The sequence below is a fragment of the Rhinopithecus roxellana genome, chromosome 4, assembly GCF_007565055.1.
Source record: "Rhinopithecus roxellana isolate Shanxi Qingling chromosome 4, ASM756505v1, whole genome shotgun sequence".
Lineage (NCBI taxonomy): Eukaryota > Metazoa > Chordata > Mammalia > Primates > Cercopithecidae > Rhinopithecus > Rhinopithecus roxellana.
In genome coordinates, this window is record NC_044552.1 from 113,141,772 (window position 1) to 113,166,466 (window position 24,695).

Sequence of the window (24,695 nt, forward strand, 5' to 3'; positions counted from 1 at the left end):
TAATCTTTTCTAGTGGTGTTAAACGGAATTTGTTGGAAGATGAAATTCATCTTTACATCTATCTTGAAGCCATCCTAGTACATAGTAGGTCCTCAACACGATTTTAAGGATGAGATTAAGATAGGTATAAATGTCTTATTACAGGTAATATATGAATTTTGTAAGTTATATAATCTAAATAATTATTAATCTGGTGACATAGCTGTAGGTATAAAAATGCTGTAAAACTTCAGTTTTGTTCATATACTATTTCATCTCTAATACACTGTAATGCCAAAGTCTGTAAGTTAAATGAACAAAAATCGTTTCATAATTATATTTGAAAGAATAAATATCCTTAAGTACACCTTAAATACAGCTAATTCCCTTCCCTTCTCATTTGCCGAATACACTTTTTTGTTTTCCTCCCAAATCTAGTAGCTTCCGTGTCTGGGGGCAAGTTTCAGCTTTTATTTGCCTGAGTAGATGAAGTTAAACTGTTTAGGTGAAAATGAGGGAGTGGGAGAACAGAGAAATGGGATATGGGTACCTGAAATAATTAAGAATTAAAGCTTTAGGTTGGAGATTTCAGAGAAAAAGAAAATTAGGAAAGATAACTGAGAAATCACTAACACTTCATATCTCTCAATTAGTGACATATTATATTCCAAAGTAGCCTTGTGAAGAAAAAATCGAGGCACATGGAAATGTACCAATTTTTGGTATTATCAAAGCCAGAGGGACAGGATCTATAAAATAGCATGACTTGATTTGTGTGCAAAATAGGACAAATTCAACTACAAAGAAATATATATCTGTTATCCAGCTATAAAGCAATTTTGGCTGGGTGTGTAGTGGCTTTCATAATAAACTTTGAAAGGATCAGATATATTTTCTAATCTATAGCTATTCAAAATCTTGGTAACATCACATTGCCATGTCATTGACAAGATGTCTTGGAAAAATAAAAATAATCACAGAGTTGAAATTAGTAACTACTCGGGAAAGATGGTCTCTACAACAGACAAGGGTGATTAAACAAACTTCCGCAGACGATTTCTATAATATTCACCTGAAGATTGAAATCCTTAATGGCGCTATATATATATACATATTTTTTTTTTTTTTTTGAGGCAGAGAACTGAAAAAGAAAAGGAGGCCCCATTTCCCACGTGGGTCGGTGATTTAAGGCTGTTTTTCTTGCTTCTTGGGGAAATGATTGAGCATTAGGTTTCCATGTTTATTTTCTTACAGAAGTTTTTCTCATTTAAAGGCCTTTAAGCACAGTTTACGCTCCGTGCTGGTTTTCTGTGTTTAATTCCAGTTTTGATGTTGACTTAAAATGTGGAGTGCAGAACTAAACTCCGTGCAGAGCATTTGCAAGGCGGATTTATGTGCTAGAAATTGTAGATCAGATCAATAAAAAAGGATACTCTTTTCTTTTAAGGGAGAGATCACTAATAAAAACAACAACAACAAAAACAGGTATTATAAGCTATTGTGGGATGCTTTCAAGCAGGGTGCAGTCACTCATCTAATGATAAAACAAGGCTAAATTTCTAAAGGACAAATCTAATTTCTAGGGGAGTTGTTGTCCAGTTCTAAGAAATCTTGGCAGCTTCCAGCTTTTACAGACCCAAATGTGGACACAGAATGAGAGCCCATAGATTCTCACCGCATTTCTCCGTACCACCAGGTATTTCGCAGGAAAATGAGGCTTGTACCTTGCTAACATCTAATGATTTTAATGGGCCACCTATTGCCAGTCTCTGAGCCGTGAAATTTTAAAATTTTGTGTGGAGGAAGGGGAACCTCAATTATTTAGAAATGGTCCTGCTACTCTGAAAGTGCTAAAACAGTGTCCACGGCAGAGTAAAATTCCTTCCGCAGGCAGCCCCACTGAATAGGCGGTTCCTGCACCTTGTCACTCGGCCTCGGCGGCTCGGGGCCGACAGGGGACAATTATGTCCAGGCCCCCGTCGCGCCTCCCGCACCGTCCAAAGCACGCAGTCAGCCAGGTCTGTGCGATGTGTCGCATCTTCTGTCTGCGATGGCCCCAGCCAAAGGCCTAGCTCATGGTCTCAGCACAGAGTCTCCTCACTCCCCAGGCCGGCCCAGGTGCCACCCCCTGCCCGGATCAGAAGTCCCTCTGGAGCAGGTGTGTGCCAGCAGCCCCTCCTACCGTCCCGGCCACTGCTCCCGAAGGGCAAGCAGTCGTCTAAATCTTAGGTCCAGATCCCGGGAAGGCGGGTTAGGTGCCATCGTCCGAGTCCCTGAGCCAAGTAGAACCGAAGTGGATTCGCCTGCGACTTTGGGCTTGGCCACGCCAGCGCGGGCCTCTAGGGAGGTGGCATCGCCAAAGCTGGGCCGCATTAGAAGACACAGAGTCCCAGGGTGACATCGGTTGACGTTTTTCGGCCGTCACGCAGGACTGTCTCGTGAACGCTGCATGAATTTCGCCCCCAGTTTTAGTCTGACCGAACCCCGCCCTCCTTGGGTTTCTGCAGTCGTTTGGCGGCTGACTCCAATTCGGGCAGCCAGGTTGGCCCGCAGGCTCTATCCCTATGAGAAACCCAAATTCCGGGGCTGGAGCTCCGCGAAGGCGGGGAGAGAGAGAGAGAGAGAGAGAGAGAGAGAGAGAGAGAGAGAGAGAGAGAGAGAGAGAGAGAGAGAGAGAGAGAGAGTCAGCGCTGTGACCTTAGGCCTCCACCCCACATTTACAGTAACATTAGTGGATTCCCTGGGCGCGGACGCAGTAACATTAGTGGATTCCCTGGGCGCGGACGCGGTGTCTCTGAACCGGGATCCGCAGGCAGGAGAGATCAGGGCACTGCCGAGTGCAGGCACACACTGTGGGGTCCAGGCTGCTGAGTGCAACAAGACCTGGCCCGGCGCGCTCGGCGATGCCCTCAGGTCAACCAAACAGGCCCCTTGGCCGTAGAAGGCCGCAGGCAGAGGGGGGCAGCAGCGCCAGAGGTGGGGTCGGGTGAGCCTTGGTGCGTGAAGCGGCCTCCTGCCAGTGACTGCTCCAGGAGCTTGGTTCGGGCTGGTAGCACCCATTTGCAGTCACTTTTTTTCTCTAAGAGCCCTGCCGCGGAGGCGCCCGGAGGCTGAACACAAAGGCCGCTCAACGCCTCAGCCCGGGGAAGACTTGGACAGCACGCATTTAGCGAGGATGCGCAGGCCCGGAAGGATACATGGGATTTGGGGTTTTCAGGGTTACGCCCCACCCCCGGACCAGACTCTCCTACGCACTCTCAAGGGACACTCAGTTGGTTGAGAAAAGTTGTTCAGGAACCGCAGTGGCCTCGACCTCAGAGGGCTTTCCCCTCCTCAGTCACCAAGTCGTGGTCAGGTCATGAAACAGCGCCTCGGTCCACCCTCCTCCATTGCCTAAAAGGCACCTCAGTTAGTTGGGGAGGTGAAGGTTCCTGGGAAGGACTGCAAGGAGGATACATTTCTATTGAGATGTAGCGTTTATTTATTAAAATAAAGAAAAATTTTAAAAGAACAGAACACACTCTTCTCTTCCTCCTTTTCCTGTCTAAGTGAAGGCAGTGATGATGCCGGGTCTGTAATCTATATTTTGTCAAGGGTATGAAATTCATTCCGAAGGAAAAGCTCTATCAATTTATTTTTGCTGCTTGCAATAACACAGCTGGATGATGCTTTGAGCTCACGCTAGACTGAAGCTCATCATTCATTCGCCAAGAACGGGCCTAAATGATGCCTGTGGGATTAGGTCAATTTTAGTGGATCTACTTCGCCTCATTTGGTTACTAATTGGTTTCTTGTTTTATAAATCGAAATCTCATTTTCAGGAAATTACAAAACCCGTGCAGTCAGTCCATTGAGGTAATCCTTGGGTCAGGGGGTATTTAAATGGAAATGGCTCAACCGAGAACGGAGGGTAAAGCAACAGTGAAACTTGCCTGGGTTTCACAGGAAATGTGAGCTAGCCCTTTAGATCCATAATAGATACATCCCTTCTAATGCTACTTATGTAAATATGATAAACCAGACTTTAAGGGAAGAGGGGGGCCTGGGAGAAGCAAAATTTATCAGCTAAGGTTAATGTGGCATATCTTGGAAATCTTCCAAAATAGATTCTGTTTTCCTTTGTCTTCGGCCACTTTAGCTGAGGAAAATCCTTTTGTCTAAAACCCGATTTAGTTATCGCCTCCCTCACAGAGCTCCTTTTCTCCTTTGCAAAACCCCGTTCCCTCGGCCTCACCGAATTACAAGAGAATCTTTAGATCTTGTTCCCACTGTAATCCCGCCGCAAAGGGAGCTGGTTTCCTCCTCATTTTAAACAGACAATCAAAGGATTTGCGAATTTTCTGCGGTAGGTCAAGTGCAGAAACGAAATCTCAGCTTACCCCCTGGCCAACTGAAATTGGGTTTGCCAGAGCGCGTCAACGAAGGCAGGAGGCGAGGGGGTCCAGGGAGGAGGTCTCTACCCCACTTCGAGACTTTAGGGAGGGGGGACCCCTTACTAGGACTTGGGGAGGTTCCCTCGATATTAGATCGGGAAAGCCCGGCAGGTAGACGAGAGTAGCCAGTCCTTTATAAAACATTAACCCAGACACAATCGTGAGATTTCTACGGGTAACAGAAAGAAAAGGCAAACCTCTGGGAAAGCAAAAGGTTCCTTAAAAGGTGGCGGGGGTGGGGCAGGAGAGGGCGAGGAAGGCTCCTGTTAACCTGTGCCGGACAGGTTGTTTATTAACCAGTGGGGAAGTCTTATTTTCCCTCGTAGGCGCATACTAATGAGGCGGAAACCCGAAACAACAAACAGCCTAAGCTGGCACCGGGAGTTCAGAACGAGTATTTATCCCGAGCCCAGCCTGGGGGGATTTTCATACCATTCTAGTTGGGAGGCCGCTTTGGGTGTCTTTCAGCCCCTTTGGGAGACCCTCAAAATGTTAGTTTGAAGACGTTTTGTTGGCCTTCAGCTCAGGCTTCATACCCTTCCGGGAGCCGCGCGAGACCTGTTCCCAGTCGCAACGCAGTCTCCGCCCGCTCTGGGCTAGCCCGAGTGCCCCGGCCCTTCGTCCCCACCAAGCTTTGGGGTTTAAGGCCTCCGTAGGCCCCAGAGCGCCCAAAGGCCAGCGTCGCCAGCGTCCTCGGCTTTCCCGACAGGGTCCTTTCTCCTTTCCCCCGTGTGGCCTCCGCAGCCAGTCCCTCCTGCCACTCCTTCTGAGTGGGTATGTCTGAGCCGGGATTTAAAAAGAAAAAAGTAGGTTGTGAAGAATAGATTGGCTGAAACGGGAAGAGCGAAAAATGTGAGAAGGCGAAAGGGTGTGTACAGGTGGCTGTGGCGGGAGGCCCTCCCAGAACGGTCCAGGAGGACCCCAGGGACCAGGGCAGTGGAGTCACTCCAGGGAGGAAAGCTGGGCGGGCTAAAGAGTCGGGAGGAGTTGACCGGAAGCCAGAGAGGTAGAGGAGTCCCGAGTGCGGGCGGGGAGCATCAGTGTTTGCAGAGTGGTGGGGAAATCGTTAGATTTATTTAGATGTGCAAACACCCAGAAAGACCGGATTTGAGTTTAAGGGGCGCTCACGGTTCCTCATTACCAAGGCTTTGATCGCTTGCTTAGGAAACAGCTCCTAGTCAACACCTTTTAAAAATCCAACTCCATGTTTTATTTTGAAAGATCTGCCCCCAACCTCATATTACAAGGCGAGTGTTCATCATTGTGTACTTCTTGGTGATTTGGTCCTTAACGCAGTAAATCACCTTTCTGAGGGGGTGGGGTTTGGGAGGTCATGTTAAACTTTGTTTAATGGTGTAAGAATAAAAGGATTTAACTACCTAGTTAAAATAATTTTAGCAGCAGCACTATTAAAAAGATAACACCCATAAATAGCTTAACACAGGCCTTCAAAAGTTTTTTATTTTTTTGCTTTCTTCTTCTTCTTTTTTTTTTTTTCCCGCCAAAGGGTACTCTAGCATACTCCATATTAAATTTTTAAAAATCGGCCACAAGAGTCCTGAGCGTTTTATTTTTTTAGGCATCACCAGAGACAGTTTGCAGCAAAGCCTCCAAAGATCTTAACGGGGAAACACCAAGGAGAGAAAGAGATGGTTTTTGTTAATAGAATACAGTACCTGGAACGTAGAAAAGTTGAATGAGTCTCAATTCGAGAACAGAACGAAAATATTACAAAAAGGTTGTTAGCACCCCAAAGTAACTGACTTCAGAAAAAGCCCATGCGGGTTTTAGTGGTAGGGGGGTGGGTAGGGGGCATGAGTTGTGTGTAAGGCAGAGGACTAGGAGGGGAAAGGAATAGGAAGATGGATTGAGCAGTGATGCTGGTAGACTTCAGGCTGAAAATCATCCGCCAGGGAACTAATTTTTCCGAAGGGGATTAAAGCCAGAGGCCAAGGGGAGGAGAGTGGCTAGAAGCCCCGCAGCCAATCAGAAAGCCCTCCAGGGACCGGTTGGACCTGGCCGGTAGTCTCAGGTCGCTGTGGGCTGGCAGTGGCTTTCGCTGGGTGTCGAGACAAGCTCGGCCCCGGGAAAAGAATGACGATGAAAACTTTGGGCGAGAAGCAGAGTGCCCTTACCCCCGTAAACACACTAGTGAACCTACACGAAAGTTATCGGTGGGGTGCAATGTTGGAGACTTTTTCCGAGCCTGGGCCACTTGGAGTCCTGCCAGGGGGCCCTTGGCCTGTGCCCAGCCCTCCCTGAGAAACCAGGTCTAGTTTAGAAGAGGAAATCTAACCTCTGCTGAGAAACTGAGAGGACAGACTGAAATGTACACTCTCCCATCCTCCGCTGTCCACACTGAGAGGGATCCCCTATGGTATCCAGTCAAAGGGCCGGTGCTCGCTCGGGTAATACAGTCGCGGGACTTGTTCCCAAACTGCCTGCCAGGTCCGGGTTCAGTGGCTACAGGATGTTTCTGTCTCCACAGGGCTCGGCGAGGCGTGGGGCCACTCGAGTCGGACCAGCCCCCTGGACAACGTTGGCCGAGAACTGGGCTCCCATCTGCTCCAGGTACAGGTGCAGGTCTTCCGGTGGCACATAAGCTTTGAGGGTCTGAGTGTCTGGCCCTGAGGTGGGCTTTTAGTTTCTCAGAGAAACAAAACAAAACCGAACAAACAAAAACAAAACAAAACAAAAAACAGGGATCTGGATTGCACGGGGCCCTCTCAGAGCCCAATAGCTGCTGCAAAGTAAAATTTTAGCTTTTGCAGATGATGCCTCAAGAGGTTGAGAGAGAGGCAAGGTAGACGAGTGAGAAGCTGGGTTTGGAAGGTAGCCCAACGAGGCCCCATCAGAGCGACCTAACCGAGAGAGGGGGCACCATTTGTCTCCATCGGGCTGAGGGAATTGGAACACCCCAGATCAGGCAGAAGAGGCAAGGCCACAGAACCATCCCAAATAAAGAATTTCCAAAGGAAATAACAGGAATCTGGTAAAAAGACCTTTCAGTGCTTTAAGCCCACACCTTTCCAATTCAGCTACATCTGCAACTGGTTTTATCTCCCTGTAGAGCCCAGGTTCCCTCTTCTCTTCCTATTCCCCTTCATTCCAAGCCAGCCCAGGCTGCCTGCAGGACTTTGCTTAAGCACATACACACCCCCAGATAATGAGTCTAACCAATGCTAGGCTCCCATTACCTTGTGGTATGTAGTGCTCACAGTTTTAAATTGCTCTTTGCCTACTTAAGTCACAGAACAAATATTTTAAATTGCAAAATCCCGGTGGCATTTTTAGATTTTGCATTTGTCCCAACCCTGCAACATCATCATTATTATTATTCAAGCCCACTGGGAGCTACTTCGCCCGGGGGCCTTGAACCTAAGCAGCATTTGGGGAATTTAAGCAAGTTTTCCCTGTGGGCTGGCATAAGTGGCATCTCTTGACAGGAGCTCCTTTTCCTACCACTATCCTATACCTTTCTCCTTCCAAGACACCAAGGAGATTTTAGTTTCATGGGACAAAGAAAGGGCTTGGGCAAGCATTCTCTCACTGACCTGGCCTTCACACCTTTGAATTTATCCAGAAAGACACTTAACTCTAAGGCATCTTCTATCAAATTTCCCTGTGTCCTTCCCCTAATATTTTCATATTCCCAACTAATTTTCCTCAGAAACGTAAACAAGAAAACAAAATCCAAACTGTCCTTGACACTTTCTAGCTCTTGCCAATTTATTTCCTCTTCTTCACCCCACATTTCTGGCAGGACTGACTTACATTCCCAATTTCAATGCCCCCCCCCAATTCATTCCCACATCCCTGCCGTTTGGCATCTCTCCCACCCATCATGCTCTTCACTGGCTTCACCACATTTTGATAGCAAGAATTAGATGCTCATCTCTTATCCTAACAGAGCTCGCTCATTCCGCAAATTTAGGGGGGACAATTGCAGGCCAGATGGAAAGCCCTGCTCTCATGGAGTTTACATTCTAAGGAGAGCAGTTTCACAAGCCCACATAGGTACACTGTGTAGTGTACCAAGTGGTATAGGTGCCATGGAGAAAAATAAAGAGGAGAGGAAGAAAGAGTAGTGCCTTTTAAAATAAGAGATGGTTGTAGAGGGCCTCACTGAGAAGGTGACATTTGGACTAAGAATTGAAGGAGGTGACACTGATTATTTAACATTGTCTCCTTTCCTCAGTTTCTAAAATAGCACTATTTCCCAGATTCTTCTCTCTCTCTCTGCCTGCTTCCTTTTGATTTTGCCGCCACTGGTCGGCCTGCAAATTCTGTAATTTCCCCAAGGGTTTAGCTCTATTTCTCCTGTCACAGCTTCAAGGCCACCCAGGTAATCTCACCCAACACCAGCCTCTCAACTCCTTTCTCCATATGAAACCAACGGGTTTCTCTAGTCTAGACTCTCCTCCTGAACTCCAGATTTTTGTTTCCTACTGCAAACTGGACACATCTAAATGGAAATCTGCATACACTTGAAGTTTAGCATCTCCAAAACAAGGATGCATTATCTCCCTCCCCCAGAATTCTACTCATACAAAATCTCACTAAATCTTGGTTATTAATGCCACCTTCTGCTTAGTGCCTTCACTGAAACCTTGAAGTAAACCTCTCTCTGCCACCAATGAAGTCCATATCCAGAAACATCTTTGAATTAGATTCTCGCCTTTCTATATTCCCCTTCTGACTGCCCCATTTCAGGCTTGACCATCTCTGCTGCAGCTGCCTTCTCTGATCTGCTCTTCCCCTCCACTTCCTCTTCAGATCACTGTCTTCATTCTGCCAAACAAAATGAAATTAAACAAATGCCACATCTAGGCATGCTATTCTTCTGCTTAGAAACCTCTGTTAGAACTCTAGTGCTTACAGAGCAACTCCGGGTTTCTCAAGTTGACATTTCAAGCTCCAAAATCTATTGCAGGTGTAGCTCCTTTGCCGTCTCTGGTTCACCAAATTCATCACCTCAGAATACACTAGGTTGGTCCTATCCCCAGACTCAGCAGACTTTGTCACTTCATTCCTTCTGCCTAGAATGTTCTTTCTCTCTTCTCCAGTCCAAGCTTCTGCTCAAGGTTCTGCTCAAACATCAGCTCCTCTAAGGCCTGATTGTCCCCCAGGCCTCTGGTCACTCAGGCTCTGGGCCGCTTGCCTATTCAGCACTGTCTGTTCAGCTGTGTCATCATTATATCTGTCTTCAGGCCAGTTGCCCCTGCTGGACTTCCTGCTCCTTGAGAGCAGGGTCTGACTCATCTTGTCTCTGCCTGGACTAAGGCCTTATTCACAGAGATAGAGACTGTGAAAATCTTAAGATTTTCCTTCATGGAGAGCCTGTCAGTTTGATGTATCAGTGTAAACTTACACACACATACACCCTATGGCATTACTCTATGGACTTGCTCCTTGTTAAACCTCTCATCTCCTAAACGCCACCTCTCCTGGACTCTTTCCAGAGTCACTGGCCAGCTTTCTTCTGCCTACAAACTTTAGACTGCCAGCCCTTCCATATTGACCAACCAATGCCTACTACATGACTATTCCCAAACCCTGCTATTACTCTTTCCATTATAGAACACGTAGGCTGTGATTTCCCCCCCTAGAACTGTGTGTGTGTGTGTGTGTGTGTGTGTGTGTGTGTGTGTGTGAGAGAGAGAGAGAGAGAGAGAGAGAGTGTGTGTGTGTGTGTTTTATGGATGTATTTTCTTTGTTCATTTCAGTGGATCCTGAGTCTTACAGGGCATTAGCCTTGTCCACCAATTACTCTGGATCTTTCCCATTGGGCTGCATGCCCCAGATGTTTACAAATTTAGAATGAACAAAAGGGGCTCATGTGGCTAGTTTTCTATGCCCTGTTTCCTGCCAGACCTGCTCCACTCCATCTCTCTACACTTTTGGCTGAAAGTCACTAACTTCTGTCCTCCTGCTCCCATTTCTCCAGATGGCCCAGAGGGCTCTCTATTCTCTCTGTTTCTGCCTCCCCAGACTCTGGATGGCTTCATCTTCGTGGTAGCCCCAGATGGGAAGATCATGTACATCTCAGAGACAGCCTCAGTCCACTTGGGTCTTTCTCAGGTAGGTGAGTGGTTCACGTGTTCCACCTGCAGTGTTTACAGCCAGGGCTGGGTTGGGGGTTGGGTGTACTTCTCTAAACCTGGAGCTGGACATCTCACAGCTGGCAGGAAGACTCTTAAATGGGTCTGAGTCTCTCCATTTCTCCACTTCCCTTCTCCTTTACCTTCCACCCCAGGCCCAAACAATGGCTACTTTTTTGAGTCCCTGTGGTAAGCCAGAAAACATGAGAGGAGGTTACATACTTATTTCATGATATCTTTATCAGAACTTTGCCAGGGAGCTGCTGCTGCTGTTGCTACTACTACTATTACTGCTATTATTATTATCATTATTACTGCTATTTTTATTATTATATAGACAAGGAAGTGGAATCTTAGATAGGCTGCAATAGGTAGCAAGAAGAAGAGCTGGCATTAGAACTCAGGGCCGAATCCAGAATTCTGGCTGCTGTCCTCATGGTCCTGCAGCTCCGGTGGCCTAATCTTTCAGTCCCTTCACCAGGCATTCCACCGCCACCGGGGCGGCGACATCCTCCTCTTTACAGGTAGAGCTGACCGGAAACAGCATTTATGAATACATTCACCCGGCAGACCACGACGAGATGACAGCGGTGCTCACCGCCCATCAGCCCTACCACTCTCACTTCGTGCAGGGTAAGGTAGACACGTGCCTGCGATGCTCAGGCCCATCGCAGTCCGTTTGTGATTTTCCCCCAATTAGTCGTGGCAGAGACGCTTGCCGTCCCACGCCGCCGGTATCACACGTCCTGAGCTTCCCTCCGTTCCTCTCTCCCAGAGTATGAGATCGAGCGCTCCTTCTTCCTGAGGATGAAGTGCGTCTTGGCCAAGCGTAACGCCGGCCTCACCTGTGGCGGCTACAAGGTGCGTAGCTGGAAGATCCGCTCCGGGTGGAGTCAGAGGGGGCAGGAAGCGAGGCGCTTGCGGGTGGGAGGAATGTCCCCACCCATAGGACTACCCGCGAGGGCGCCCCCAGCTTGAGTCGAGGACCCGCAGGCCAGGACTCTCCACGAGGGCCGCGGAACTTTGTGAACACCTGGGGACTATGCTTAAAGACAAAGTCTAACTGGGTGCCAATACTGGATGGCCTTGGTGGCTATGAACTTGTGACCCTTAGAGATGGGCCTTAAGGGTTCGTAACGCCTCTGAAGGGGCGGGTAACTTTGGTGGATCCCTAAGAGTTTATGCATAGCATTACATAAAAGGTTAGAAACCAGAGCTTTAGTTCGAAGATATGGGTCTCACTTTGAATGTCCTTGAACGTCATTAGCAGGTTTCAGGGCCCTACTTCGCTATGCAGATGCGTTAGGGTTGGTGGGGCCAAGCCTCTACATTTTTTATGCGCTCCCAGGTGAGTTCAGTGTGGCTGTGCAGTCACTTTCTTAAGACACCTTAGAGCACCAATAACTTTGGATTCCTTAGTGCATGGGCGTGGTCAGCACAGCTTTCGTGGCTGAGTCGAGTTTCAACATGTTTCAACCCCTTCTCCACCTTTTGGGGGCTCTTCCTGACTGTGGCTGAGTCTCCCTCCCTCTCCCTCTGCCTCAGGTCATCCACTGCAGCGGCTACTTGAAGATCCGCCAGTACAGCCTGGACATGTCCCCCTTCGATGGCTGCTACCAAAACGTGGGCCTGGTGGCCGTGGGCCACTCGCTGCCTCCCAGCGCCGTCACGGAGATCAAGCTACACAGCAATATGTTTATGTTCCGCGCCAGCCTGGACATGAAGCTCATCTTTCTGGACTCCAGGTGGGTGGGCAGGGCCGGAAAGGGCTTCCCTTAGCCTGAGGGCGGCCCTGCTTAGTGACTGAGAGCTTTCCGTTTATCCTATGAGCCCATTTTGCAGATGAGGCGACTGAACCGTCCCTGGAAAGTGAGGGCGGACAGCTAGGTCTCAGAGGGCTGTCGAGGGTGTGTTTTGAGGGGTATCCCGGCACCCCCACCTGCACTCATCCTGCAGGGATTGCTCTCCTCAGGGTGGCGGAGCTGACGGGGTACGAACCTCAGGACCTGATTGAGAAGACCCTGTACCACCATGTGCACGGCTGCGACACCTTCCACCTGCGCTGCGCGCACCACTTGCGTAAGGCGCCACCCTGCCCCGTACCCAGGCAAACTTGGCGCTTCCCCTGGTTAGGGGGTGGGGGAGCCACGATTTAAGGGGACAGATGGGAGCCCAGGGAGGTTGGTGGTGGTGTGTGAGGCCTCCTGAGGGGCTGCTCTGACACTGGGCCCACCTAATTCTCTAACATCCGCGGGCCGCTAATACAGGCGGAAGAAGCATTTCTGGGAGAAATCTGTCCCCCTCCCCCCACGCGAAGGTATATTATTCTCCTATTGGTATTTTTTTCCCATCTGCGAACCACACTAAAGATGAACAAAAACCAAGGCTGGAACTCACTTGCGTTGACTCGCCTGGCTTTTGATACAGCTTTGCTTTGTGCGTAATCTCCCGGGCAGGGAACCTGAGCTCCAGAGTTCAGCTGCCCAGAGCTTTACTTTCGTAGTTAGAAAAGCGAATCTGTAGGAAACCCCCTAACCATAAGTGTTCCCCCCTGTGCTAATGGTGAAGACATCTGGTCACCCCGGTATCATCCCTATAAGGGTGACCGGAGGGCTCGATGCAATATAACAGGACAATCAATTATTTGGGAATTTGCCTGTCCTCTCCCTTTCCTGCCTGGTGCGGTTATTACGTCCCACAGCGGGCCCTCAATTCTCACCACCAGGGATTGCATTTGGGACTAGTCCCGAGCAGGCTGGTTCACCACCATCTGCCTCCTGTCTCTCCGTCAGTGCTGGTGAAGGGACAGGTGACCACCAAGTACTACAGGTTCCTGGCGAAACACGGAGGCTGGGTATGGGTGCAGAGCTACGCGACCATCGTGCACAACAGCCGCTCCTCCAGGCCACACTGTATCGTCAGCGTCAACTATGTCCTCACGTGAGTGCAAGACTGAGACCCCTTCACCCACTCCAGGCGACCCTGCTCTCTGCGAGAGTGCGGGTGGCGGCACAGCCGAGTTAGACTAGGCTCGGGCCACTGGAAATGGCGTTTTGACCCTCGAGTGCTGGCTGCGCCAAGAGGAGGCAGGTCGAACACTTTCAGCTTTTTGAAGAGGCTTTCTTCGTCATATTCTAGAGAAAGATTTAGGAGTTTTTCCATCACAGTCCATATTTGCTTTCTTCTCATTCTTTTTCTCTCTTAACCTTTTAAGCGAACTCTGCATTAAATAAAACTTAATGCGGCAGAAAGGAAAAGAGAGAGAGAGGAAAGGATCCGACGTACGGAGGCATTTATCGTTAACAAACAGGACATCTGTTTCATTTTTTCAAATCTGGGGTTTGAAGTTCTTAATTTTAACCAGAGTCTCCAATCAAAGTTAAGAGTTCTGAGAGAGTGGTTTTCCCCCTGAACCACAAAGGGGGCTTAAGTGACCAGGAGGATCTGACTTTAACTCGCAGAAAGCTAAGGGACCCCAGCGAACGCTGCAAGTCTTGGCCGGTGCCCAGGCCCCGAGCGGGGTGTAATTGCTTCACTGAGTGAGGAGCGGAGCTCTGGGTGCCACCTGCGGGCGCGACTGACAGGGAGGCTGCAGAGGTCTGCATTTCAGTCTTATTCTTTCTAGAAACAATAATAGTTTCTGGTTGCCATTGTGGCCCTGCAGGTTGATCACGTGGCCTGGTGTGTGGCTGGTGAAGAAAGCATGTTCTGTATAATGTTTGTGAAAGTCCAGTTGCTTAGGGTTGAAGCCTTTATGAAGAGCTCTTTTGTGTGTGCAGTTGCGCTCCCCCCACCCTTTTTTTGGTAGAAGTTGAAATTCTTGTGATTTTAGGGAATCTCATAGGTTGTTTACTTTGGAAGTTGGAAGTGTTGACACACCAGACACTTAGTAGAATGCTATTTAGACATTAGGAAGTTGGTGAAGGGGTGCTATTTGGAATCAGACTATACTATAGGTGATGATGACTAGATTCGTTTCAGGTTGTTTTAAATTGCCGAATTAAAAATGTAGTAGTTGGAAATATTATGCTTGGCAGTAAGACTATTTATTCTGTGTCTTGTTTAATAAGAAAATTTAATTCAATAGACTTAGAAAATGAATTTGGCTTAGATGAGGATTCAACATTCAAGAATAGTAGCTGACAATTAAGTATAATCTTTTAATTTTTTCATCTTAGTAAACAGTGTTAATATTATACAATTCTTGTAATATCAAGAAGGCTGTGTATTTTAATACAAAACAGAAAATTTACCAATATTTTGGGTTTCATGAAACAAAACCATCAATTTTATGAATACAGTTGTTCATATTATTAAAATAAATGCAAGAGAGAATGGCACAGCATAATTCATAAAATAGGACACTCTGTGAAGCAGCAGTATTAAAGGGTGAAAAATTACGTCTGCTTACCATGGAAAGGAAACGGACATTCTTTAAGAAGGTACTTTGTATGTCTGAGACATCACAAGCATTACACATACACTCTGTTCTCTGGTGGGTGCCTGTGGTTAGTAATCATTTTTTATCAAACAGCAGGATATATAGTCACACAGACCCATATAAATGATCCAAATGCAAGTTAGACCTCCCAATGGGTAAACTTAATTTATGTTTGGAGTCATTTTGAAATATTCTGTTTTGTTTTCCAGTAGATAAGTGTACATTTTTTCTTCTGTTGATTCTGTCATTCCTGACTTTACATACTCCTTCCGAACTGTAGAATTAGATGATCAACTTTACATCAAATTTAAAAAGATGTAATGAGGATAAACAAATGATTAATAGAAGGAAAAAGAACATGGTGCACATTGTTAAAACATTTTATACCTCTGAATGAAAATGGAAATAAACACACAGAAGCATATATACACAGCACACAAGATGAAAAGCTGAAATTGATTACCCTTTTATGAGTCTCAGCTTCAGTTTCTTGTATAAAAATTCTTAGGATAATTTTTATGGCTGCAAATGTGGAAATTGTTTTAGATGAAATGCCATCAAGTGGCTCTGTGTATGTTGACAGGATTTTCATAATGAACAGGTTGCAGTTTGTTTGATGTGCATATCACATATCTGGCTGGAAGTTACTAATTTACATTGTCTTAGCAAATTAAATAGACGGCTATTGATTCTCCATGGTTGTAGTGAACTACCACATACATTTGTTTTTTAGGGCTACTTCCCTATGAAGCCTGAGAATGACAAGTGAATTCTTTCTAAATACACCACCTCGAACAAAGTACTTAAAACCACAAGCTCCCAAATAGTTTGACATGCCAGATGTTTTCCAAATTTAAATGCTTTAATAGCATATATTTTAAAGGGATTTTCATGTCATGAAAGTAGAGATTTTAAATAAGCCTTGGTCAAATGAGGTTGTGATGTTTTGGTGGAGGCAACATTCATAAGCTCATTGATTTTCTAATTTCCTGATTTATTGCTGAAGTTAAAATATGCCTAGAAAAAAAGTTATTATCTAACAAAAGCGACAATGATTAGACTTATTTAGCAACCTTGTTTTAATAAGTGGTTACAACAGGGCATATAGGAAAACTGGATGATTTTAGAGACAGGTGGTACATGCCTTGGTGCTTTTTACTGACTTTTGTATGCCCACTATATGTTCTGAAAATCCGGAGAGGTGAGTGAGAAGATACTGTGATTAAATTCTGAAAATTCCCTTAGTTTTTCTGGGTCTCCGAGGTTCAGTGAAGCTTCTATAGCTCTTCATTAAACCCTCGCTCCAAAACAAAACAAAACAAAACAAAACAAATCAGTTCATGATTTTCTGTAAGACACACATACCCTGTTAGCTTTACTTTACACGTTTAAAAAAGATTTTTCTTATAAGTTATGAGTATCCTCAGGCTTTGAAATAAGTGTTAAGTATGACAAGCCTTACTCTCTGGTTATTTTCAAGAGGGTAGGTGAATGGAATTAGTGTCTAGTAACAAGGATGTCGGGCAAAGTCCAGAATATATGGAGTATACTGTGTAAAGACCTACGTGAGTTTTCTTGAATTCATGTTTTCTTGAGTTTAATTACTATTATTAATTATTCATCGCCAGCTCAGATGGAAAGCTTTAGTTTTTAATGTAAAGAAAATTGAAAATATAGAACACTTAATAAACTATGAAAAACAATTTCTAAGAAAATTAACAGTCTTGGTTCTATTTATGTTTTTAGACTACATACATTTTTAAAATAAGAAATACTCTGCCACTTTTAAAGATAACCCAGTAGAGTATAAAATTCCTATTTAAAAATATTTTAAAACATAAACTTTGCAAATATAAAAGTTGAAAGAGAAGTAAATGAATATCCATATTCACCTCATCTACATCCAACAACTGTTATTTTCCTATATTTGCTTTACATCTCTCTCTAGCTATATGTGTGCTTATTTTTAATGTGTATTTTTTTTCCTGCTAAATCACTTCAAAGTAAGCTACAGATATCATGGTGCTTCATCCTTGAATAGCATTTTCCAACATAGCCACTGTACCATTTATGATGACACATTTAAAGTGTTAAAAATTATTGTGTGTAGAGCTTGCAAAAATATAGTTGAGAGCTAGTTTACTGGTGCCATTAAAAACAATCTGCCACTAATGTTCATCAAGTACTCATTGGTGTATGATCTCAATTAGGCTGATTGATAGGTAATATTTTGTGAGGAGACTTTCGTAGGATAGAAGGTTCTAAATGATACTGTATTTTAAATTAGCTTTCTAATAAGACTTGCAAGCTAATACAATTCTGATATTATGTCTGGAAAGTAAAAGAGAGAATAGATTTAGTGAGTAATCTGGAAATTTTGGAATCAGACAGATTTAACATCTCAACTTCTTTTTCTTAGCAAAGACAGCTTCTCTGCTTATTTATTTTCTACATTTAGGATGGAACATTGCTTTCCTAGAAAATCTCACGTGGTGTTTTAGAGTGATTCACTGAACATATATGAGGAAGTAGTCTTCTGTGTGAAAATTTCTATTTCTGTGTTACTAAAAGCAAAACAAATAGAGACAATTTATATTAGTAGTGTATGTAACATTTGCTGTCTACTAAATACCCCTTTTGAATTCATAGAAAAGTTAGGCCAAATACCAAAGGTGAGGTACAGTACTTCCTTCATGTCAATGAAAATAAAAAGGGTCTCTATATTATAATTACTGCAGATCCCATACTTTTTGTTGTTGTTTGCATACCATGGTATGTTAACCACAACAATTTACCATTATGAGAACCACTGTAGTTCTTAGAATTAAAAAGAATTTTAAATGTTAACATATTCTGTAAGTATAAAACCTGACATATCCTTGTCATAAAGTAGCAAACATTAAAATATGTTCATATTGCTTTCCTCTTTTAAGTACATTATTGGTGCTGAGTTAATTTGGGTTTTCAAATTTTAAAAAATTACTTATTTAAAGACCAGTGATGCATTATTATTATTATAGGAGTTTTTAGAGAATGCTTTAAAACAACTTGACCAATAACATATATAGTTAACATATATAGTTATTTATTTTCCTGGTTAGCAAAATCATTTTTATATTACAAATAATATAAATACAAACAATATGAAATTTCCTTTTCACTTAGCAAGCTACAGAAAATATAAAATAATTTACTCTCTGGAGCATTTGTATAGACTTAATCTTTTGATCTTCAAAAATAATAATCATGCACTAACATATACCCATAAATTAGATTTGATCCTTAATTGTGTTTAATCTTTACTAAGATAATATTGAACATCAGAGTTACAATTTTCTTTTCAGATGATCTTTTATGTAACTTAATGATTATAAAAACAAATTGAAGACATATTTGTATTAATATTAATTTTATAACTACCAAAACACTTAGTTAAAAGGAAGAGCCGGGAGATTTAGTGTCTTTTGAAATACATAATACCAGTTAAATATTCACTTAAATAATCTTATCCTTCATACACTGTTTCCTTATTATAGTATTTTATCAAAAGGATCTGTATTTGGTTTTGAATTCATCTTTTATGAACTTAGAGACTTTGTATTTTTTTAAACAAATACTGAATGCATATCTGTTTCAACGTGCTGTCACATTGGTTACCTGACTTGCTTCTTTGATGGCTCTGCACAGTGGTTGGGTCAGAGATTGCTTTTCGTATTTTTAGGTGTGGAAACTGAGGCTCAGTTATGCTGAGTAAGTAGTGAAGCCAGAATTAAAAGCTGGTGTGTCACTCCTACTGCATCCTGCTGTTCTCTGTGTATAGGGGTGGAAGTGGAAGGTGGTTGTAGAAAAGATGTCTGAGAGACAGGGATGGATTTGAATGAATGAGACCTGTAGTGTTCAGCCCACAAAACTTCAAGATAGGCTTTGATCTGAATTCACGATGGAAGATTAAGAAACTGCCTCTTTGTGGTTGCTTCACAAGTGTGTGCAGATATTGACATTTTCCTAGCTAAAATTTAGCTGTTCTGTCTTCTCAATGACATTCAATTAAGAATGTCTCATTTTTCCCCCATAAGTTTCACTAAGGGCATTTTCATTTTGTAAGAAGAAAATGTAACCTGCAAACATTTTAGTGTTTTACTGAATTGCTTGGTTCTAGATTACACAAGTACATTATTGCTATTACTAATTATTCTATTTCTGCAACCAGATTTAACATTTTATGTTTTTGCTAAACAAAAGAGTTAACCCAAATGTCAGTAGATTTGCAAACCAAGTCATATGTGATGCAAATTGCCTGCTGTGGCAGGGGTGTATTTCTTACATGGTGTGTGTACATCCCCATGGGGATGGGATGGGAGGAAGGAATTGGCCCTTTTCTGCCTTTGAGAGAGAATGGAGGGGATATATGGCAGCAGGGGATGCCCCCTGGGGGTTCTATTCAGAGGCCTGGGATAAAGAACTTCCCAGTATTCTTCGGGCTGCTGTGCCATCCTCTGGCCCCTTTGCACTGCCACTACCCAACTACTTCTCCCTCCCCAGGCCTCTCTGGCCTCCAGTCCTTCCTCTGTTGTTGCCCTGACCTGAAGGGCACTGATTCACAGGAGTTTCACTTTAGTTCCCGGGTCAAGGCCACTGGGTGTGTACTAAATGACCAGCCTGTCTACTTTCCTCTGGCTTTCTCTTAGTCTGGCTGTTGGGAAAAAAGGGTTTTGATCTTTGACTCACATTGTAGAAAAACATGGATCACTGCCTTATTTGAAGGCAGGGACCCATACATGTGATTGTGAATGGATGGAGAAATTCAAGGGAGGCTTTACTTGAACTCCAGAAAAACATGTTTTTGTTTCCTGACTTAGTCTACTCACATGGGAAACACTGTTATGTTTGATACAAGATGTGTGTGTGGTGGGGGGTGGGGTGGATTATACATATCTTCATAATTTAGTAAAAGGCTGCCACTGCTTTCACCTTAACCAATACTTCCTTCTCGGTTCTTGGCCTATGATGTCTTTCTAGATGAGCAGGTAATCATAGAAAATTCACTGGAGTTGAAATGCTAGTGTCTATAATTAAACCTTCATGCAAAAAAAGGATTGGTTGGAGTTTAGATGAAACTTGGAATTCCTGAGTGCCTGTCAATAGAGGAATTTAACATTCTGGCTTGCCTGAGGGAGTAAACTGTCCGACTCCATCTCCCTTTCCCCTGCCTCTGGCATTCCAAGGACAGGGAGCTGGCGGGGAAGAGGGCTCCTCCTTGGTGATCATGGAACTGAAAGAAGAAGTTACTTTGCAGGGCATTGACAATGTTCTGGGGTCTGGCTGAGCCTGGGCCATCTCCAGAAAGTGGTATTGCAGTAGGATTGTGATTTTGTTTTTACAAAGACCCACAGTATCATTTTCCAAGCAATCTGTGAAACAAAGGCATGGGCTTTAGTGCCAGATGGGCCTGGGTTAGAATGAAGACTCGGCTACGTAGTAGCTGTGAGGCCTTGAGCATATCACTCTACCCCTTTGACCCTCTGTTGCCCCATATGTGAAATGGGGACATTTGTACCCACCTTTTGGGAATTTGTGGAGGATTAAATGAGATAATATAGAGAGAGAATATAGCACAGTATCTGACAGAAAGCAGGTGCTCAGAATTTCTTAGCTGTTTTTATTAGCTCTTGCCAATTATGTAACGTCAACTAAAATACTTTGAAAGAGAATTACTAGCTTTCTCCTTAACTTGGCTTTCTATATCCTCAAATCCAAAAATTTAGGTGTTTATTTTCTCTTCCCTCCCCAGTCCCTCAACACACAAACCTCCAAGTTTTGTGCTGTTTGTGTGTGGTGATTTCTGCAGTTCGGTTAGGCTCACCCTGTTTTTCACTGTAGTCTTGATACTCTAAGGGGAGTAGAGATTTCTATGTGGAGGGAGAAAACACAGCATTTACTGAGCACCTTCTTTGTGCTAGAGGGGGTGGAAGGTGTTTACATAGGTTAGTTTCTTACGGAAAAAGAGATCATAAGAAACTAATCAAATATCTAGGGTAATTTAGTTGGAATCAGTGTTTTGTCAACTTTACCAATGCTAGTAGTTATAATTTAATGTGCATAAAACACCAAACACTGACATTTCTGATGGTGTTCAGTGGAGCCTTTTGTATATTCCTCATTGTTCTGCATGGACTGAGCGTGGCTGTATACCAGTGTTTCATGGAGTATAGCAGATTGCAATGATTAGTTGCATGATTACATGAAGTAGGAATCTTAGCATTTCTCAAGCAGTTGACAATTTAGTTGGTGAAATAGAAGGGTTTCATTGAAATCTTTGAGAAGTCAGATTAGCCCAGTTTGCAATGTTATAGTATACTTGTACCATTTGCTAAGGACACAGAATACAAAGGAGCTCAAAGTGACAGTGGAGCTATCAGGGAAAGGATGGAATGTTAAGGGTTGGAAGCAGAAGTAGGGTGTTTTGAGATGGGTCAGTGACCTATATATATTTGTCATGTTGTTCTTTTCCAGTAAGTACTCCTTGTAATATCGTTAGTATCACTCTTCAAATTAGATTCAAACGGTGACGGTCTCAGTGCTCTTGTCTAAGCTGGGTTTTCTCTCTTTCTTTACATTCTTCACCTTGAACTTCATTGCTGAAACTGAGCATGTTTCTTTTTTAAAATTTCAATAGCTTTTGGGGTACAGGTGGTTTTTGGTTACATGGATAAATTCCTTAGTGGTGATTTATGAAATTTTAGTGCATCTGTCACCAAAGCAGGGTATACTGTAGCCAATATGTATGTAGTCTTTTATTCCTTACCCCACACAACCTTTCCTCTGGAAGCCCCAAAGTCCATTATACCATTCTTATGCCTTTGCATCTTCATAGCTTAGCTCCTACCTGTAAGTGAGAACATATGACCTTTGGTTTTCCATTTCTGAGTTACTTCACTTGGAACAGTGGCCTCCAGCTCCAACCAAGTTGCTGCAAGAGACATTATTTCGTTCCTCTTTATGACTAAGTGGTATTCCATGGTGTATATATACCACATTTTCTTTATCCACTTATTGGTTGATGGGCACTTAGATTAGTCCCATACCTTTGCAATTGCAAATTGGGCTGCTATAAATGTGCATGTGCATGTTTGTTTTTCATAAAATGCCTTCTTTTCCTTTGGGTAGATACCCAGTAGTGGGATTGCTGGATCAAATGGTAGTTCTACTGTTAGTTCCTTAAAGAATTCCCATACTGTTTTCTATAGTGGTTATATTAATTTACACTTCTACCAGTAGTGTGAAAGTGTTCCCTTTTTACCACATTTATACCAATATCTATTGCTTTTTAAGTTTTAAATTATGGCCATTCTTGCAGGTGTAAGGTGGTATCTCACTGGGGTTTTAGTTTGTATTTCCCTGATGATCAGTAATGTCGAGCATTTCTTCATATGTTTGTTGGCTGTTTGTATATCTTCTTTTGCGAAATGTCTATTTATATCCTTTGTCTACTTTTTGATGGTATTATTTGTTTTTCCTTGTTGATTTGTTGATGATCCTTGTAGATTTTGAATACTTGTTCTTTGTCATATGCATAGTTTGCAAATATTTTCTTCCAGTCTGTGGGTTGTCTGTTTATTCTGCTGATTGTTTCTTTTGCAGTGCAGAAGCTTTTTAGTTTAATCAGGTCCCATTTATTTTCATTTTTGTTTCGTTTGCTTTTGGGGTCATAGCCATGAATTATTTGCCTAAATCCACGTTCAGAAGAGTTTTTCCAAAGTTATCTTCTAGAATTTATGATTTCATGTCTTAGATTTAAGTATTTGATCTGTCTTGAGTTGAATTTTGTACAAGGTGAGAGACAGGGTTCCAGAATTGAGCGTTTCATTAGGACTGGAAACTATTTTTTCTATATCCTCAAACCCACAAATTTAGGTGTTTATTTTCTGTCCCTTCCCCAGTCCCACAACACACAAACCTCCAAGCTTTGTGCTCTTTGTATGTGGTGATTTCTGCAGTTTCGTCAGGCTCACTCTGTTTTTCACTGTTGTCATTGATAGGCTAAAGGGAGCAGAGATTTCCATGCAGAGGGAGAAACGTCAGCATTTATGGAGCACTTTCTTTGTGCCAGGGAGGCACAGTCTCTTGCCTTTCCCAAATTGGTACTGATATATGATTAAAATGTTCACTCAGCTTTAGTAATAAATACGTTTGTTTTTTTTTTTTTTTTTTTTTTTTTTTTTTTTTTTTAGCATCTAGACTACAAAACCATTTAAAAATTTTTTGGCCAGGCGCGGTGGCTGAAGCCTGTAATCCCAGCACTTTGGGAGGCCGAGACGGGAGGATCACAAGGTCGGGAGATCGAGACCATCCTGGCTAACACGGTGAAACCCCGTCTCTACTAAAAAATACAAAAAAACTAGCCAGGCGAGGTGGCGGGCGCCTGTAGTCCCAGCTACTTGGGAGGCTGAGGCAGGAGAATGGCCTGAACCCGGGAGGCGGAGCTTGCAGTGAGCTGAGATCCGGCCACTGCACTCCAGCCTGGGTGACAGAGTGAGACTCTGACTCAAAAAAAAAAAAAAAAAAAAAAAAAAAAAATTTAGGGATATCAATATTCTGAATGTAAATCTTATTGAAATGAATACAGTGTGCTACCAAGTATATGATGGGTATATTTCAAAAATTATTTTCAGAAAGAAAATATGAGGTATATATTAGGATGACAAACACCAGAAGATTGGAGAAAAGGGAGGTTCAAAGTCCTTATACAGCTTGTTCCAGATTTGCAGGGTCAGAGGGTCTCATTTGATATTTTTGTTGTTGTTGTTGTTGTTGTTGTTGTTGTTGTTGTTGTTGAGACGGAGTCTCGCTCTGCCGCCCAGGCTGGAGTGCAGTGGCGGGATCTCAGCTCACTGCAAGCTCCGCCTCCCGGGTTCACGCCATTCTCCTGCCTCAGCCTCCGGAGTAGCTGGGACTACAGGCGCCCGCCACCTCGCCCGGCTATTTTTTTGTATTTTTAGTAGAGACGGGGTTTCACCGTGTTAGCCAGGATGGTCTCGATCTCCTGACCTCGTGATCCGCCCGTCTCGGCCTCCCAAAGTGCTGGGATTACAGGTCATTTGATATTATAATCCTGTTGTTATTAGAATATGATGCAGTCTAAACCTTAGGCTTCTTAGTTGGATGTTTCAGGCTCTGAAAAACATAGCAATGCATTACAAGTTATTTGAAAAATATGTTATCAAATGAGGTATCATAATATTTTATCCTATGACATGGCATATTAGTTAAGAGGTTGGGCTCTAGAATCTAGGGTCTATTGTCTGTTCCCTAGCACTGCCATTCATTAGCCCAATGACTATGGACAAATTGCTTAACTACACTATCTCTCTATTTTTTAAAAATCTGCAAAATGGGCCAGGTGTAGTGGCTCATACCTGTAATCCCAGCACTTTGGGAGGCTGAGGTGGGTGGATCACGAAGTCAGGAGATCGAGACCATCCTGGCCAACATGGTGAAACCCCATCTCTACAAAAACACAAAAAATTAACCAGGCATGGTGGTGAGGGCCCGTAGTCCCAGCTACTCGGGAGACTGAGGAGGGGAATAGCTTGAACCTGGGAGGCAGAGTTTGCAGTGAGCCAAGATTGCACCACTGCACTCCAGCCTGGTGACAGAGCAAGACGCTGTCGCAAAAAAACAAAAAACAAACAACGACAACAACAAAAACCTGTAAGATGCAGGTAATAATAGGTTCTACCT

At 43.7% G+C, this 24,695-nt stretch overlaps 1 protein-coding gene across 1 annotated transcript in view; it reads left to right on the forward strand.

The window, feature by feature from the left end:
* Nucleotides 1-24,695, forward strand: part of SIM1 (SIM bHLH transcription factor 1) — an 82,050-nt gene that overhangs the window by 4,235 nt on the left and 53,120 nt on the right. Inside the window, exons 3-9 of the mRNA XM_010389423.2 lie at nt 6,901-6,983; nt 10,404-10,493; nt 11,038-11,146; nt 11,289-11,374; nt 12,059-12,258; nt 12,486-12,592; nt 13,306-13,453. Of these exons, the coding sequence (XP_010387725.1) occupies nt 6,901-6,983; nt 10,404-10,493; nt 11,038-11,146; nt 11,289-11,374; nt 12,059-12,258; nt 12,486-12,592; nt 13,306-13,453 (823 nt within the window). The remainder of the gene's footprint in view (nt 1-6,900; nt 6,984-10,403; nt 10,494-11,037; nt 11,147-11,288; nt 11,375-12,058; nt 12,259-12,485; nt 12,593-13,305; nt 13,454-24,695) is intronic.